Below are 18,451 nucleotides of genomic sequence, written 5' to 3'. Positions count from 1 at the left end.
GCCCTAGAGAACTTAAAGATCACTCCCTTAGTAAGATGCAGAATTCAAACCTCCATGACTAATTCCAGAACCCTGGCTTACAGTTTACTATACCTGTTAAAATACATGTCAACATAACTAAATGTAGTGTGTGAACCTTGATTGGATCCTAGATGATGGAAATAAAAGCAGCAAAAAAGACATTTGGGGGACAATTTGGAAATTTTTTGCAAATATGGAATTACTATTAGTTTTCTTAAGTGTAATAATATAATTGTAGTTAGGTAGGAAAATGTCCTTATTTTTAGCAATGAAGTATTTAGGAATGAAGTTTCATTATGTCCTCAACCTACTTTCAAATGCTTCAGTTAAAAAATGTGTGACACACACACAAGCATGCACCCTCACACAGAGCAACTAACTGTTGGCATAATGTTAACCGCTGTTGAATCAATGTGAAGGGTACCTGGATGTTCACTGTACTAGTCTTTCAACATTTCCCTAGGTTTGAAATTTTTTTAAATAATATGTTGGGGGAAATACACATTTAGACAAGCCTCTTAAGAAATAATTCATAGAATCTCAGGAAATTTTAAAGATTTAAAATTTTCATGAGATTTTAAAGATCAAGTGGAGTCTTACACCATCTTTTTCTTTGCTGCTACTTAAATGATTTTATTTCACCAACGGTATAAACAAGATTACACCATACACAATGTACAAATAAGCATTAAAAAATATGAAAGTGTATGTATTGTAGTATCAGCATAGGGACTGGTATTAACAGAAAATTTTACTTTCCTTACAGTTTTACAACGATCGTGTATTTTCAGAAAAATGTCATAAAATTTTCTTTTTCAATTCCACTTAAAAAAAAGAAAGAGAGAGAGAGAAAGCCCTAAAAATTCCTTATTGCCTCCTTCTGTGCACGGAGCTGTGCTGCAAACAATAATTAAGCACGACCGAGAAAAGTTAATGTTTTACAAAGAAGCAAGTGGCGGCCGAAAACAGTTCGATTCTTGGATTTGGAATGCATCCTTTGGTGCCCAAATCTCCGGCCAACCTAGAACGCGAACGCAGGTTACGGGATCCCCAGGCACAGCAGCGTTCCCAGAGGCAGCGGCGGCCGGAGGCTGGTTTTCAGGGAGTATAACGTCCCCCTCCTCCTCGGCCATTCCGGATCTAGGTGTCGGGGCATCTGCCAATAGTAAGCGAGAGGCGAGGCCAGTCCATCCTGCCCCCTCTGCCAATCGGGAGCGAGGGGGCGGGACCGGGAAGGCCTGCCGCTGGCCGTGGAGCCCTGGAGCTAGGAAGAGGGGTCCGCCCTCTGCGCCTCGGCTAATTGAAAGCGAGGGGCGGGTCCCGGGGTGGGTCCCGGAAGGCGGTGCCAGGCGCAGGTGCGAAGGCTGGGCGGTAGGGCTGCGGCCTCCGCCGGCGGGCAGTATGGAGGACGTGAGTTCGCGGATGCTGGTGGCGAGCGACAGGCCCGGAGCCCACTCTTCCGGTGCTGGGCGCGCTGGGCGGAGACGGGGGTGGGGGCAGCCCTGGCCGGAGGGGCGCCTCCTGCGCGGGGCTGCCCGGGCGCGGGGTTATGGGAGGAGGCACCGGGGTGGCGTCGGGGTCCGGGGCAGCGTCGGGGTCCACGCCGGCCCCGGGCTTATTTTCCTGGCGGAAGGCCGGGCGGGCGCCAGCCCGGTGCGGGCGCGTGTCGAGTCCCGGAACTGGGGCGGCCCGAGGTGCGCGCGGGGCCCCGGGCGCGGGGTCGCTCGGACGCCCTGGCGCAGGGGCGAGTCCCCGTCCTCTTGGGTCCCGGCCTTGGCCCTGAGGGCTGTGACTTGGAGCGGCTGCGGCAGACCTGTCGTTATCATCACCCGAAAACCTACATTGGAGAAAAACAATGTCGTGATGTTTTGAATCGAGGCATGGTAGGAGTGAAGGGATTTTTAAATCTCTTTACTTAGATGGATCCAAACCAGATTATTTAAAAACCAGTGCACTAGTTACAGTGTATATAGTGTACAGAGTGAAGAGTAATTGCAAAAATCTTTGCTTAAATGTATTAAAACATTTTTAGGAAAAGAATGTATTTGTGCCCAGAATTAACTGGGTTACCCATTGGCACAAAATTCTTGCTCTTGAAAAACGCAAAGTTGATAGTTATATTAAAGCACTGATTTGAGTTAATAGATTAATAGGAATATTACTGTGATCCTACCACTGAATGAGGTGCATCAGGCAAGACACATGAAACAAAGTTCCAGCCCTACACAAGACCTTAGATTCTTGTGCAAATAGTGACTATAGTTCAATTATCTTGACTAAATAAAGACCGAACAATTTCTAATGATAAGACTAAAAAATTCTATTTTTTTTTTCAGTTGAGAACATGGAAAGCTAACTGTAACACCTGGAAGTAGATTTGAGACTCATATATATTTAAAGAAAAACTGATTGTTTCTAAATCTTTTAAGAGTGAGATTCATGAACTGACAATGTGTGGAGAAAATGAGTAAGAGGAAAATTAGAGACACATCAAAATGTGTGCAGTAAATGCTTCTTGGTTGGTGCTAAGCTGCCCCAGGGTTCTTGGGTCTGTAGCTTTTAGCGTTAGGCTTAGTACAACCCTAGAAATTTGTTTCACCAAACAGTTGGAGAGTAATGTTTCACCAATAGCTACATAGCTTTAGATCTGAGCAAGTCGCCTGCTTTTGGTATTTTGTGGGTATGGTTTCTACCACTCAGTAGTAAGCTAAAAACTGTGTGCCATGTCTTAGGCCCAGACACCTAAATGAGTTAAAAGAGGCAAAGGCTTTTTAGTTAACGATTCTTTGTTTGCCAGTGGGTGAACCAATTGTGGCTACTTTAAGGAAGAAAGGGATTTATTTGAAAGGATATAGGGTAGATGAACACCTAGGCCTCTGAAAGGATCCAAACAAGGGCAGCTCAAAGGATCCAGAGACAGGGGTCCTTTCAGAATCTGTCCTGGGATGGATCGCCTCAACCATGGACTCCGTTTGCTTTGCTGCTCTGAGAGAGAGTTGGATTGGCCCAGCCCTTTTTGGTTCCATGACCACCCCAGGACAGAGGGTGAAGAGCATAAAAGGATGTTCCCCTTGAGACTTAATGCAGAGGTAGACATTGGGTCCCCAAAGGAAGTAGCTATTGTCACAAAAGAAGAGGGAGGAGATGGTGTGGAAAAAACAACAGCTATCTTCACTTGCAGATGGTGAGTTCCAGAGGGTGCTGTTTGTATGGTTTTCCCACATTTCTTATAGGCTCCAAAGGGCAGTGCATTTGATGTAGTCACCAAATACACTGTATTTCATGAACATTGAATAAGTGACATAGAAACCATATTGTCCCCAGCCCCTTCAGTGTAGTCAGGGAAAACAAAAGGCATACACATAAAGGAAACAATACAAGGCAGCATAAGAAAGATTCCAAATTAATATTATGGGCAGTAATTTATTAGGAGCTTTAAAGTAGAAAGAAAACACTTGGCAGGACAAGTTTTATAGAGAATGTAAGTTTTGGTTGGACTTCGAAAGATGAGTTGGATTCTGAAAAAGATAAGAAAGGGTATTTGTGGGGTATTCCAGAAAGCTCATGCAGGCTAGAGGAGAAGGTGCATGAAAGGGAACGAGTGGGAGATAAAGTAGACTATTGTCTTACAGTCAGGGTTTCAATGCTACCTTTTAAAAAGTTCCCAGATCCCAACTGTTCAAGAAGTTGGGCCGTCTTTCATTCACTCAACACACATATTGAGTACCTGCTGTGTATCAGGTACTAAAGGTACAAAGAACGTAGTATAATGTAGAGTCCTGCCCTTGTGAAGCACACCTTATTTGAACCACTTTGATACCTTGTCCTTCCTTCTGCCTGAAAGAACCAAAAACCTGTATATAATATATGAAAAAACAGGCGCAGCCGCCACCGGAAGTGGACTTCGCCTGCCAAGATCGGTTTCACGGGGAAGGTTATCAGGAAGGCTATGAAGAAGGAAGTAGTTTGGGTATGATTGAAGGGAGACAGTATGGCACGTTGCATGGAGCTAGAATCGGATCTGAGATCGGGTGCTACCAGGATTTTGCTTTTGCTTGGAGATGTCTCCTGCACGGCTACGCCACTGAGAAAGACAGCAAAAAGATGAAGGTCTTAGAATCGTTGATTGGAATGATTCAGAAATTCTCTTATGATGACCCTACTTATGATGAAAACTTAGAATTAGAGGGAAATTTAAGCAGCTTTGTTCATGACTAAACGTCCAGCCTGACTTTAAAACTAGTGCAGAAGGTTCCAGACTTTCATTTTGAGGATGACAGACGCACAAAGACAAAACATCAGGGAACAGATGTTCGCTTGTCAAGTGTTTAAAAATGTGATTAAAGGCAAAACAATGATGGGGGATTCATTGTTTTGCAGGGAGGGTTCCAGCTTGGCCGGTGAAAGGGCTTCCTTCTCCCGAGGGCTTCCTTCCCCCGAGATCTGCCAGGTAGCCTCGGTGCCCCCCACGGTGCCCCTCCACACAGGCCCGCCCTTTGTTGGGCCCTGTCTGCTCTGCAGCGTGAACGCGGCCCTGGCAGAGCCCTCACCAGTCTGATTTTCTCTGGTCCAGGGTCCAGGCCCCTGGCTCATAGGTTCTTGTCACCTGGCAGGCCTGGCTGGATCTAGACTCAGGTTGGCCCTGGATAGGATAAACCTCCCCTTTACCCCCCCGGGCTTTGGTCAGCTCTCAGAGGGACAGTTTTTTTTTAAATGAGAGCCACAGGGTTGACACGAAGCAGGTTAATGGGAAGGAGTGATGCGTACTGTGACATTTATTGACCCTTGAGATGTGCCAGTGCTGTGACCTGCTTCTCATGTTTTATTTAGTCCCTTCAAAAGCCCATGAGGTAGGCGTTATTCCCATTTTATAGACAAGGAAACTGAGACCAGCCCAAGAAACTGCCTGGTCCAAGGGCAGTGGACGGCAGAGCTGGGACTCCAGCCCTGTCTCCTGCTGCCTGCTCTGGAATGCGTAGTCGCACCCACAGTCTCGGGGTCCCTGCTTGCAAGTCCCCGCTATGCCCCGTGGAGCCCTGGGGCATCTCATGTGGCCATGGACGTGGGCGTCTGGCTGAGAGGAGGAGAGGCCAGCCCTGTCCCCAGGGAGCCAGGACTTGCTCTTCCTCTGTCCCCGGGTGGGTGGGGCTCTGCAGCATCAGAAATGGTCAAGGGGTGGAGACTTTAAGGTCACTGTTGTATGTGCAGAAACTTTGGAGCCTTACTGCAGCCTTCCTTCTAGTGTGAGTTGTTCTGTCTTCTGCCCGGACTTAAAAGGCATCATCTAGATGTACATGGTTCGTGGCCTCAGGTGCGCCTTTGTCACAGACACCAGCAGTCTCTGGCTGGTGCGATGGAGGGGCTTTTGTTGTCGTTTTCCTGGGTGATTTTTTGTGCTTCCTAAGCTATCTGTTTGGATGATGTATTATTTTTATAATTGGAGAAAAAAATAAAGAGTATATTTTAAAGCAAAAAAAAAAACCCCAAAATGAAACAAAACAAAAAAATATATGAAAAAATACTTGTTGAGATCACAGACATCAGGTGATGAAGGACAGTGATCTTGGAGAGATGGGAAGCAAATGACGTGAGCCATATGATTGCCCCAGCTCACTGCCTTGAGAGTTTTCGGGGTGGGCAGAGGAAGGGGAACCAAGTGGGGCTTCAGTAGACCCCGAGTTGAGGAGATGGAGCTGAATCTGGGGATACCGAAGCAGCTGGAGTTCACAAGACAGAGAACCCAGAAAGGAGAGCGCTGTGCAGAGGGAGAGCTCGGAAGAGGTGCAGAGTCCCCTCAGGTATTCAGCTGAGTCCTGTTCTTCGTGCCTCTGAGGAAACTCCCTGAGGACTGGGGAAAAAAACACTCAGAAAGACCAGAGGGAGCAGTACTGTCATGCAGGGCCAGGAGTAGTGCCTGTTCTTCCAGCCAGACTGGAAACCTCATAATCACAGGGTATTAGGTTTTCAGAAAGGTCTTGCATCACTTGTGGGGAATAATTAGCACTAGACCAAACATGGTATGGTCCCACCTAAGAAAGCACCTTAAAAGAAAGACCAAAAAGATCAAACTGTTTCAAGTGACTTAACTGAATCCCAGAACAAAGCTCAGTAATATAGGAATACAAAAATGTCCAGCACCCAAAGAGATAAATTTTGCAATGTCTGGCATCCAGTCCAGAATTACCAGGCACTGCTAATTATGTGATTTAGCGGAGGTGTTAGGTAATGCTATGGTGGTAATCATTTTGCAATATATAACTGTATCAAATCAACTCATGGTATGCAAACTTACACAATGTGACATGTTAATTATATTTCAATAAAGTGGAAAAAATGGTCAAGCATGCAAAGAGGCAGGGAAATATGACATAATGAGTCAATTAAAACTGATTCAAAAATGACATGCTAGAAATAGCAAACAAGGACATTTAAAAAAATTATTATAACTGTTTTCTATATGTTCCAAAGGTTAAAAAGACACATGGGAGATATAAAACAAACCCACTCAAACTTGCAGAAATAAAAACTACAATGTCAGATGAAAAAGGAACAGCATTGAGGCATCAGAGAAGGCAGCATTTTTGCTAAGACAGACACTTGACAGGTGGGGAGGGATGAAGAGGCACAGAGACTGGAAGGATGGCCTGGAGAGGTTCATGGACATTAGTTAAGGGAAGAGCCGTAGAGGTGGGACAGCCTCTAACTGAGAAAGCTAGAAACAGAGGAGTCTTGAAGAGATTAGAAATCATCAGAATTGCTCCATGAGTTATGGCAAACTAAACAGGAAGCTATCTAGGCATTGAATAAAAAAAATTGCAGCAGCATTGAATGCCTGGGAGTGGAAATTGAGAAGCCCATTCCAGATCTGATCATTTCCCAGATTGCTGTATTATCTTTTTAATCCTGGTGCACAGCAGCCTGCCCTTACACCATTGGTCCCCCTCTCTACCCCTTCCAAAGTGAAGAGCCCATATCCTCTGTCTCCAAATCCAATTCTCAGGCTTCCCCTTTTCCCACTAAATTTTCATTTCCCTCTTGTTCTAGTGCAATTATCTAACCTAAATTTTTTGCATCATTTGTGCTATTCATTTGCTAATTTATTATGTACTGCCCCATAATATGCCACACACTGTATTCTATTTTGCATTCTTATATTGTTCAATCCTGCATGCCTTTATCCTAACCTCCCCGATGAAAATGTCATCTCCTTTTGAATAGGGACTGTGTCTTACATTCTTTTATCTCAGGAACAGTTTTCAGTAAGGCTCTGAGACTGAGAGATTGTTTTATGCACCAGATACCTAAGATGCTGTTCCTGTCAAGACCCTAACTTTAAACATGACTAACAAGATTTTGAGGTTGCAGCTCAGCCTTTGCTGGCTACTTCAGTGACATGGCAACTAGTTGTTTTCATTGAGAATCTGGTATCTACAAACTGAAATCTCGAGGGTCTATCAGGGTAATCTGTTTCTATTAACACTCTAACATATTTCTCTCATGATTGAAAGTTTGTTTAAGACCTCTTAGTAATGCCTCAACCAGCTTTCCAAAATTTTGTGGAACACCGAGATATAGTTTAAGAATTGCAATCATATGTAATTTTTATCAATAATATAAATAATGTTGGGGACTACCCTGGTGGTCCAGTTGTTAAAACTGCGCTTCCCACTGCAGAGGTCACGGGTTTGATCCCTGGTAAGGGAACTAAGATCCCACATGCTGCACGGCACAGCCAGAAATGTAAATATATGTGTGTGTGTGTGTGTGTGTGTGTGTGTGTGTGTGTAATGTTAAATAAATCAATATCTAAGTTTTGAGGGCTTGAAGAAAATTATTTGAAATTAATGAGATTAATAATTGATAATTAATGAGATTATTTATACATAATCTCATTTTGACTTACCTCATTTTGAGATAAAGAATTAAGATTTCTTCTACTTGTTTTAATAATTGTTTTTACCAGTTTACAGTAGTCATCAAGAAGTTTATGGTATTTTTTCAAAATTACCTTTAGGTAGGGAGTGTGTTTTCTTGCCTATAATTTGTGTAATGAATTTTAAAGCTTTATAGTTTAGTAGATTTGTCTTGGAAACATAATCCAGAGAGTGGTGATTATAGCTTGCTTTTTTCTGCACCTCAGGGTTCCTTGGATCTCATCCAAAGTATTGAAGATGATCCCCTTCTGGACACCCAGCATCTCCCACATCACTCATTACACGCTCATTTTAGGCCCAGATTCCAGGCTCTTCCTACAGTCATCATTGCAAATCTTCTCTTGTTGATACATGTAAGTTGACTGGGAGAAAGTGATCCATCCAAAGGCAATGTTTTTCAAAAATTTATAACCTCTTCAGAGGGCAGTTTGGCTATATCTATTAACATTTAAAGTGTGCATACATTTTTACTCATATCTCTACTTCAAATAATTTATTGTAGACATATTTGCACACATGTAAGGATATCGTTTATGATACCAATGTTGTCTGTAATATGAGGAAACTACAATCTGCCACCATCCAGAAGATGCTTTGTATGTCCTGTCCATATGAAGGAATGCTTATACAATATTAAAAGAGAAACTTAGAAGAGAAACTTGGGGTGGATGTGTACCCTTCACGGTTCATTGTTGAATGGAAAAAAATGAGGTTTACAGTGGTGTGTACAGAATGTTCCTGTTTGTACATTTTAAAAGGGTGTTGAGAGAAGTGTGTATATGGGTGATGTTGTGACTTATAAGAAATATATTTGGTCGTTCAGATGATCAAAATATAGTTCTCATATGTCTTTGGTCTTCATCCATGGTTTCTGGCTCATAGCTCCCAAAACTCTTGGAATTTCCTGAGTGATAAGAGCAATGGAAGCATCTTTTGTTATAATTTTTGGTCTTTTGTCCTCAGTCCCTAAAATCGCTTCAAAGTCATAAAGGTGAAATGGGTGTCTTGATATTCATAACAACCCCTTTCCACCACTGCTGTATTTATGTTGGTGAGGTGACTCTGGAAAGCACCTAAGGATGGGGGCTTTTGCCAGGGGAACCAAGCAGGAACAAAGGGTTGGAACTTTCAGTCCCACGCCCTGGCCTCTGGGGATGGGAAAGGGGCTGGAAGTTAAATCATCCACCAATGGCCAATGATTTAATCAACCAGGCCTATGTAATGAAGCCTCCATAAAGACCCAAAAGGAGGGGGTTCAGAGAGCTTCCAGGTTGGTGAGCTAGAACACTTGTTATGAACCGCTGCCAGGCCCCCAGACTCCACCAGGATAGAAGCTCCTTTGTTTGGGAACTGGCAGGAAGTATGTCTTCATCGGGCTATTGATTTGTATCTTTTAATATCCTTTGTAATAAATTGGTAATGTGGTGAGTAAACAGGTTTCCTGAGTTCTGTGAGCCAGTCTGGCAAACTAATTGAACCCAAGAAGGAGTTGATGGGAACCTCTGATTTATAGCCTGTCAGTCAGAAGTGCAGGTAACAACCTGGATTTGCAAGTGGTATCTAAAGTCCAAGGAGGGGGGTGTGGGAACCTCTGATTTGTAGCCAGTGGGTAAGAAGCACTGGTGACAACTTGGACTTGCAGTTAGCATCTGAAGTGAGGGCAGTCTTGTGGGACTGAGCCTTCAACCCCTGGGATCTGATGCTCTCTCCAGGTAGTGTCAGAATTGAGTTGAGCTGTCTTCTTCAAGACACCCATTTCACCAGTTGAGCTCCCAGTTGGTGTCAGAGATTTGCCGCCCCCCTCCGCCGTCCCCTCCCCCCCACAAACACATTGGAATTGGTACTGGAAACTTTTAACATTTATTCCTGTATTCTGTAATAGAATATTTCCAGAAGCATTCGCAAGACCCTTTTTTAAATTTATTTTTTATTTTTATTTTTATTTACTTATTTATTTTTTGCGGTAAGCGGGCCTCTCACTGTTGCGGCCTCTCCCGTTGCGGAGCACAGGCTCCGGACGCGCAGACTCAGAGGCCATGGCTCACGGGCGCAGCCGCTCCACGGCATGTAGGATCCCCCCGGACCGGGGCACGAACACGTGTCCCCTTCATCGGCAGGCGGACTCCCAACCACTGCGCCACCAGGGAAGCCCTACAAGACCCTTTTAATGCTAGTTGCACTGAGCGCCTCAATGGAAGGGACACCTAATATATTTTAATGTTTACTTTTTGTACTATTTGAATTTTTTTTATCATATGCATGTATTACTTTTTAAGTTATAAAAACAAATAAATCTACATATGTTGACATGGAAATTTATCTATTTATTTACACCTAGGAAATAGTGTTAAGCAGAGAAATCAGTGTACTGTTGCCCCATGTTTTATATGATAAAATTACAAATGTCTGGGGATTTTTAAAAATGTGTGTTGCAACCACTAGATAAATAAATCCTGGAGATCTAATGCATAGCATAGTGATTATAGTCAACACTAATATTATAAATTTCAAAGTTGCTAGGAGACTAGATATCTTAATTGCTCTCACCACAAAAAAGAAATGGTAATTATGTGACATGATACAAGTGTTGGCTAAAGCTATGGTGGCCATCATTTTGCAATATACGAATGTTTCAAATCAACACATTGCACACCTTAAACTTATACAGTGTTATGTCAATTATATCCCTCAATAAAAATAAATAAAGTTCAACGTCATAAAAACAAAACAAGACACATGTATGAATGGTCTTGTAGGCTTACTGGGGGCTCTGCTCCAAGTCTGTTAATTATTTCCTCATTTTGGTTACTGCAGTCTCAAACACTAGGGGCTGTAGTTGTTCTTTGCGGCAATGTGAAAGATCAAAAGAAGGCAGATTCTCGCCACTCCTTGGGTGTTCATTAGGGGGTGGATGTGGTTGAGGACTGGCCCAGGTGCTGCTCCAGTGAGTTGCACTGTGGAAGACTTGCGCTCAGAACTGAGTGCATTGAGGACAGAGGTGCACCTGTTTTCCTCATGTAGATCTAGTAAGTGGCCTGATTCTGCCATGGCTTCCTGATCCCCAAATAGCAGCTGAAGCGCTTCTTTCCTTGTGCCTCTTTGTATTGATACAATTTATAAATTATATAATTATAAATTATATAAAGAGTATAACATACTCTTTATGTATGTACAGTACACACACACACCACTTAAAAAAAACTTTTTATGTTAAATTGCCTGCCTTTGATACTGTGGGATTGATTGCCCTAATTTTAGGACTAAGAAAATCTTATGTTAAAGAACAAGAAAACCTAATGTCCTTATATACTACTTTGTATAAAATGGATCAGTTGGGTTCAATGTACAGTATGTTACAGTAGAGGGAATATGTTGACTTTTCCACTTTTACTTTATGAGGATGTGCATCTTGAGCTGCTATAGCAAATATTACTGCTCTTGACAAACCACATAAATTTTAAATAGATTTATTACATGCTAAGATTGGCTGCTATTGGATGCTTGGTGATGGATGTTAATGACAGCATTTAAAATTTTCTTTGATTTTTTTTAAAAATTATAGAATAATACTGCCTTATGGTTAACAAGTAAAACATTACCAGAGTATACAAAGATATAATCTTCCCTTTTCTCTGCTTCACCCCTTCTCCCTGAGTTAATAAATGGGGTCAGTTCACTGTATCTCTTTCAGTGTCTTTTGTTAAGTTCATACAAATGTATACAAAAAGATTACCACGTTATAAAAGGATGTCCCCCATTTCCAGAAAAGAAAAGATTGGATAATATGGTATTTATTACTCAACAGCAGTGTTCCTCAAACTTGAGCATGCACCAGATACCCTGGCAGGCTTATTACACTACAGGCTGCTCGCCACATGCCCAGAGATTTTGATTTGGGGCCTGAAAATTTACATTTCTAACTGGTCTGGAGATCACACTTTGAACTACTACTTTACACCTTACTTTCTTTAATCTTAACATATCATAGGTATCCACCCAAACTAATACATAGAGCTTTAGTTAATTCTTTTTTTTTTTTTTGTCTGTGTTGGGTCTTTGTTGCTGCACTTGGGCTTTCTCTAGTTGTGACGAGAGCGGGGGCTACTCTTCATTGTGGTGCACGGGCTTCTCATTGCAGTGGCTTCTTTTGTTGTTGAGCACGGGCTCTAGGCATGTGGGTTTCAGTAGTTGTGACACCAGGGCTCAGTAGTTGTGGCTCGTGGGCTCTAGAGCACAGGCTCAGTAGTTGTGGCACCCAGGCTTAGTTGCTCCATAGCATGTGGGATCTTCCCAGACCAGGGATTGAACCCATGTCCCCTGCATTGGCAGGAGGATTCTTAACCACTGTGCCACCAGGGAAGTTGCCTAGTTAATTCTTTTATAGCTGAATAACATTCTATTATGTGAGTGGGTATACCTTAATTTATTCAAATATTCTGCTATGGATGCATACATATACTTGGGCAATTTACAGTTTTTTTCAAATACAGAGAACACTGCAGTAAATATATGTGTCCATATATCCTAGGTACTGTGCTTTTACTTCTGAGTGATAGGGTCCTAAGGTAGGATTTCTGGGTCAAGATATTTCCAAATTATTTTTCAGCAGCACTTCCCAGACCAGTCGGCATATTATGAGACTGTCTGTTTGCCCATATGTTGACATCAATCTTTTAAATTTTTGTCAATCTAATTGGATAGTTATTCTTGTTCTCTTAAAACTGAAGCTAGAAATAAACTTTTTTAATTCATGATTTTTATTATTTAGTTTTGAGGTGCTAAATTAACTGTTTTTACTCTTTTTAATAAAAGAGAAGTGGGCAGGAAATTGAATTTAACATTAAGTACTCATCTTTATTAGATGGGATTTGGGGTGATTTTATCTGCTTCCCAAATTTTCTGCAAATTTTTCTCCAGATTATCTGTTTAAAAAGTTTGTAAAAATGGCAAAAAAGAAAGTATTTTTAAACTCATAAAAGTAGGATACTGAAAGTCATAGGTATAAGAATATGTGCTGGGGATGGTCATTATTGTTTCTTAAATCCAAATATTGAATATTAATTCTACTGTTTTCCTTTCCACCAGATTGTGTTTGTTATTTTAGCATTTTTAACAGGTGTGCTTTGTTCTTACCCCAATCCAATTGAGGACAAGTGCCCAGGAAACTATACCAACCCATTGAAAGTTCAGACAGTCATAATCCTCGGAAAAGTTATTTTGTGGATTCTGCATTTCCTCCTTGAACGATACATCCAGTATCACCACAGCAAAGTAAGAAACCGAGGCTATAACAAGATCTACCGGTCAACAAGGCATCTTAAAAGCCTTGCGCTGATGATACACTCCACTGGTAAGCCCAGTTGTCTCACTCAGCTATTCGGCGGCTTGCTTGAGTGTAATAAATGACAGCAGAAAGAAAATGTTAAGTTTGATTTTATAATCAAATACATGCTCTCATTTTTGTGAGAGTGACGTGGCCACTAAAATTAGGATCACCTTAATGTCTTGAAGTTTTTCTTATATTTCCCTTGGAAATCTGTATTTGTTATGTAAGGGAGGAAAAATATTCCCTCTGCCCTTCTAGGTTCTTGCCTGAGATTCCACCAATAAAGGACAGATTAACAGGAGAAAAACGAATAGAAGTTTAATAACATTATACCTCCTGTATACATGGGAGAGACCCAGGAAAGCAGAGTAACTCCACAATGGCCTAAGCCACCCTCTCAAATAATATCTCCAGCTAAAGACCAAAGAAGATGGGGAGGGTTGTGGGAGGGGCGATAGTTCTGGGAGGTGACCAGGAAAAGCACAGTAAACAAGGGTAAGTTTGTTATGCTTGCCTTCTGCATTGATTAGAGTTGCTAGAGATTTAGAGTCATCCTGGTACAGAGAGGGATATAACCTTACAAATGGAGATTTCCCTTATAATTGTAAATGTCTCTTATAAAAGGTAATTCCTACTTGGTTTTCAGAGCTTCATCTGTGTCTGCTGTTTCTTAAAAATAATCAGCTTAAAATAATCCTTAAGACAAAGGAGGCATATTTTGGGGTAGCATTTTCTGTCCCCTTCATTATGAGCAAGTTACCCCTGTGTGAAATGTGGACTTTTTCCGCCTTTTGATACTAGCAGACTTACTCATCGCAAGGAGATATACAGCTGACGCTAGTTGATACTTGTAGGATGAGGGGATTGTTTTATTTTAAATGAAGCTCAGTGCTTTTCCCACAGTAAGAGAAAGACTGTTATATAATAAGATGTATTACTAAAGCAGAAAACCTGGAAAACAATTTATGAAGGCAAGGTCAGAAAGTCCATCCAGGATGCAGACAATTTAAAGGCTTAATGGAATTAAATTGAACTTCTTTAGGTATTTTTGCCTAATTGTCAAGGTTTCTACCTTTTCTAAAAAGCCCTCTTTTTCAATTTGAGTCCAGAATAAATGTTTGAACATTTTGAAACCAAATTAGAAATTAATTTTTCCCCAGAAAAACAGCTCTACAGAATTTAATGTTTTTCCTGTGTTCTGGTAGTGCATTTTCTTAAAGGGCAGGCTCTGAGTTCATCTGCTCAGCGAGGCTGTCAATGGGAGCAGGAGGGCCCAGCAGTTGCAGAGAAAGAAGCGTTGTATTGGAGTGGCTGGTCTTGAAGCACCTCCGAGGGGCGGCCTTTACTGCCCCCTGAGGAAGAGTGCGGTTTCTACTTCTACTGCTGATTGCAGTACTTGTTTTTGGCCAGGAGATGTCCCTATAATCTTTGCGCCTCTGACAAAGAGAAAAGCAGAAACCTGTTTGTATACTGACCAAAATAATGTTCAGTTTCTCCACTGATGGTCTGGAAATAGTATTTTTGAGGCCCACCAAGAGATTGTCTAATCTTTGCCTTTCCTCTGACTTTCAAATTATTGCTACACATGTGACCCTTAATCACAGTCTGTTTCTAAACAATTGGACCCTCAGTTTAATCACAGGCGGCATCACTTTTAAGTTACTCATATAAGGACCCAGAAAATCCAGGAGAATTGGGGCAGGTGTTTACTTTGTTTCTATTTTCTTTAAATATTTTTTTTTTCTTATTTGAAGAAAAAGAAGGTAAATCTATGAGGGTATAGAACTTCCAGCTAATCCGAAGGGTGTAACCATTCTTTTTTTTTTGCCTGTGATAGTATTGCTGGGTATTGTCTGGCTTCATCCTGATGCTTGTTGTTCTCTGCAGAGAGAAAAATAAATTGATTTTACTTTAGTTTGTGGAGATGGGAGAAGGGCTTTTCTTTCCTTCCAAATAAGTTGAAAATATTTATCTGATTTATCTGTTCTCCTTCCTTAGATCGAAATACATCCTGAACTCTATCAAATGTTATTAGCTGCATAGCAAGTTGCATATTTGTTCTTTTCATTGAAGCGAAAACTTGACCCTTGGAGACATGGTGCTGGGCAGGGTGTTCTCATGATGTCCACAGTACTTATCATTCAGGGGAATGTCTTACTTCTGCAGTCTCTGCTGCCAGCCTGCAAGTTCACCCTGTGACCTGCCACACTGCTGACACAGGCCTTGCTCAGGGCATCAGAAATCCTCTGGAAACTGTGTGTTCACTTTCCCTGCAGAGGTTTTTCCCTAGTTTTTTCCTCTCCCTAAAGCTGTAAAGTTATATTTGTCTTGTACACAAAACTAATTCATAAATTGAGCTATTGGTCAACATGCTAAGACACTATGACATTTGTGAGTGTAAGAGGAGGGCGTAGGGATTTGTGCTGGACCACTGCTTTGTGTAGAGGGACTTCTGATAGGTTATTTAAACAGGGTTCTTTGGCTCACAGTCATCCCTTTGTACCAAGAAGCAGAAGGTAAATCAAATGAGCATCTCCCCAGCCTTGATCAGACTTGGATAAATATGTTAGTTTTAGGAAATTCTAAGGTAAAACATTACAGGAATGACTTCTGCCCCTAAACTTTTCTTTGACAGTCTTCAGACTGTAAGTGCAGAATGAGGTTAAAATGGTCTTCAAAAATAAATAATGGATATGCTGAGCAGGGGGGAAACAGCTCATATTTATTGTCACCCCATTTTTCAGACGAGGAGTGGAGGTGTTAGGTCATCTGTCCAAGGGCAGCAGCGTGTCCCCGTTTTTTTTCTGGATACTCGCTGCGTCCTTTACTGTGCTGCATGACCAGAAGGGGCCACCGGGTCCTCGTAGAAACTCACTCCTTGAGTTTTAAAAAAGTCCAGATTCTTACGTATTTGTGTCATGGGGCATCATTTGCTCTTAGCCGTGTTACATTTGATTTCCATCCTCTACCTTCCTTCGTCGCCGCGTAGCTGGGTGGGTGCCCGCGCCCTCGCGGTACTCCTGCGGGGGCTGCGCTGGGGGCAGCGGCGCGGGCTCCGGGACTCCGTCCAGCCCACGCACGCACGCACGCTGCGTCTCCTCCCCGCAGGCAACACGGCGCTACTCTTCCTGCTCTGCCTGCAGCACTCCTTCCCCGAGCCCAGCGCGCTGTACCTGGACCTCATTCTGGCCACCCTGGCCGTGGAGCTGGTCTGTTCCCTGACGTGCCTGCTCGTGTACACAGGTGAGAATGACAAGGAGCCTGTTCTTATAGAAAGGCCTTTCATTGCTGGTCGCATCCCCACCTGAAGCCCAGCCCATTACCTTCCTGGCGGGAAACCTTTTCTACGTGGCCGTTACCCTATTGAGCACCCATACCTCATTGCTGACCACATCCAGACTTCTGTAATTTCAAACCACCAGGAACATACCGGTGAGTCGCATTTCTAAAGTTGTGTCATCAATAAATTCTTATCAACTAGAATGAAGGCTTTCCATTAAAAAAACAAAGAAAATGAAAAAATAAGATCTACAAACTTTTGCATCCTCAAAAGCAACTGAGATGTAACTCTGGCTTTAAATTAAAATATAGCTAAATATAGGACTTCCCTGGCTGTCCAGTGGTTAAGACTCTGTGCTTCCACTAAAGGGGGCATGGGTTCAGTCCGTGGTAGGGGTAAGATCCCACATGCTGTGCGGCAAAATAAAAGTAAAATAAAATAAGTAAATAAGTTAATACATGCAAAACTGCATTTAGCCCAAACTTGATTTTGATAAACCATTTAAGAACCCACTTCTTTCTAAATTTAGAACTGTCTGAGGATTGTTCTGTCTGGCTGTCTCTCAAAACTCTCAGTGGTAAAATTAAATAAGCTTCAAACATGTTAACATGAAAAATAGATGGAAGGATACCTGAAGAGAAAAAACTCCATGCCCGGAAGAAACAAGATTTCATTCCTGCTGCAGTACTGACATGCACTAAAATCTGTAATAGCAGCTAATTTGGTGGCATTGAGCAACAGTTGTTTTGTGACAATAAAATACCTTATCTGTCCATTTTGAAAGAGATAATTTCTTCAGTTATGAAGGAAAAGTCACATGGGCCAAAGCTTGTGTTTCATTTTACTGTTTTGTACCTCTTCTTAAGCCTTCTAGGGCAAATGTTGACTTTGTTCAGTGTATCGCAAAAAATTTAAGGTTGATTCCCTGATACATGCATTTTTCTCGCTTCTCTATATTAAAAAGATTTAAAAGATTCCTAGTTTTGGTAATGCTGATAGGAACTCTTCATGATATGATTCTTTGATATACTAATTCTAATCTAAATTTGACTAATTTGTCTGCAGTAAAGTAGTTAATCTCTAAAAGTCAAGATAGACTCTTCTCATTGGGCACCTGACTGCCCCTGTAGGAAAAAACTAGGGAAATAAAACTTAAAAGCTTTGTGGTGATTTGATTAGCTTTCCATTTGTTTAAAAATAAGCAACGGGGCTTCCCTGGTGACGCAGTGGTTGAGAGTCCATCTGCCGATGCAGGGGACATGGGTTCGTGCCCCAGTCCGGGAAGATCCCACATGCCGTGGAGCGCCTGGGCCCGTGAGCCATGGCCGCTGAGCCTGCGCGTCCGGAGCCTGTGCTCCACAACAGGAGAGGCCACAACAAGTGAGAGGCCCGCGTACCGCAAAAAAATAAAATAAATAAATAAGCAAGGATTCAAAAAATGCCACTCAGTTACCAGCCTTCCAGTAGCCCTGATGTTTGGGCTTCAGCTCAGGAGGAAAGGACTGTAAGGGGCAGCAGGCCCATGTCCAATGTCCTGCGGTTTAGTGAGAGCTCTTCTTGGCTTATTGTGGTGGAAAGGAAGAGTGGAAGATTCTCATTTCATGTAGATTGCACTGGTGTTATTGCCTGGCCTGTGATCTGATATATGCTGACTGCATGGAATTTAATTTATTTTAAAATTAACCACAAACACTAGAAACTATCACAACATTGTAAATCAACTGTACTTCAATTAAAAAAGAAAAAAGGAACACCTTCAGGAAAAAAAACCCCACAAAGATGAGTCTGAAAGATGGACATTTTTCTGTTGTTGAGCTATTGTCTTTTATTTCTGCCTCTTAACTTTTACTTTAATATCCTGTAACTGTTATTTCTTTTTGCCCAGTTCAA

General features: G+C 42.1%; 1 protein-coding gene across 6 annotated transcripts in view; it reads left to right on the top strand.

The window, feature by feature from the left end:
* Positions 1 to 1,267: 1,267 nt before the first annotated feature.
* The window catches only part of TMEM192 (transmembrane protein 192), a 30,853-nt gene continuing 13,669 nt past the window's right edge, over positions 1,268 to 18,451 (top strand). The window contains exons 1-5 of one of the 6 annotated variants that reach the window (XM_030847039.3): positions 1,991 to 3,205; positions 4,402 to 4,471; positions 8,162 to 8,308; positions 13,041 to 13,305; positions 16,390 to 16,524. In XM_030847039.3, the coding sequence (XP_030702899.1) occupies positions 2,967 to 3,205; positions 4,402 to 4,471; positions 8,162 to 8,308; positions 13,041 to 13,305; positions 16,390 to 16,524 (856 nt within the window). In that variant the 5' untranslated portion in view covers positions 1,991 to 2,966. Of the gene's footprint in view, positions 1,432 to 1,521; positions 1,905 to 1,990; positions 3,206 to 3,265; positions 5,820 to 5,865; positions 7,762 to 8,161; positions 8,309 to 13,040; positions 13,306 to 16,389; positions 16,525 to 18,451 lie in introns of those variants that run through there. The other 5 variants (XM_030847043.3, XM_030847044.3, XR_009564051.2 and 2 more) reach the window with 5 other exon arrangements.

Source organism: Globicephala melas, chromosome 5 (genome assembly GCF_963455315.2).
Source record: "Globicephala melas chromosome 5, mGloMel1.2, whole genome shotgun sequence".
Taxonomy (NCBI): domain Eukaryota; kingdom Metazoa; phylum Chordata; class Mammalia; order Artiodactyla; family Delphinidae; genus Globicephala; species Globicephala melas.
Note: the sequence above shows the minus strand (reverse complement) of the source record. Positions and strands in the feature narration are given on the sequence as shown.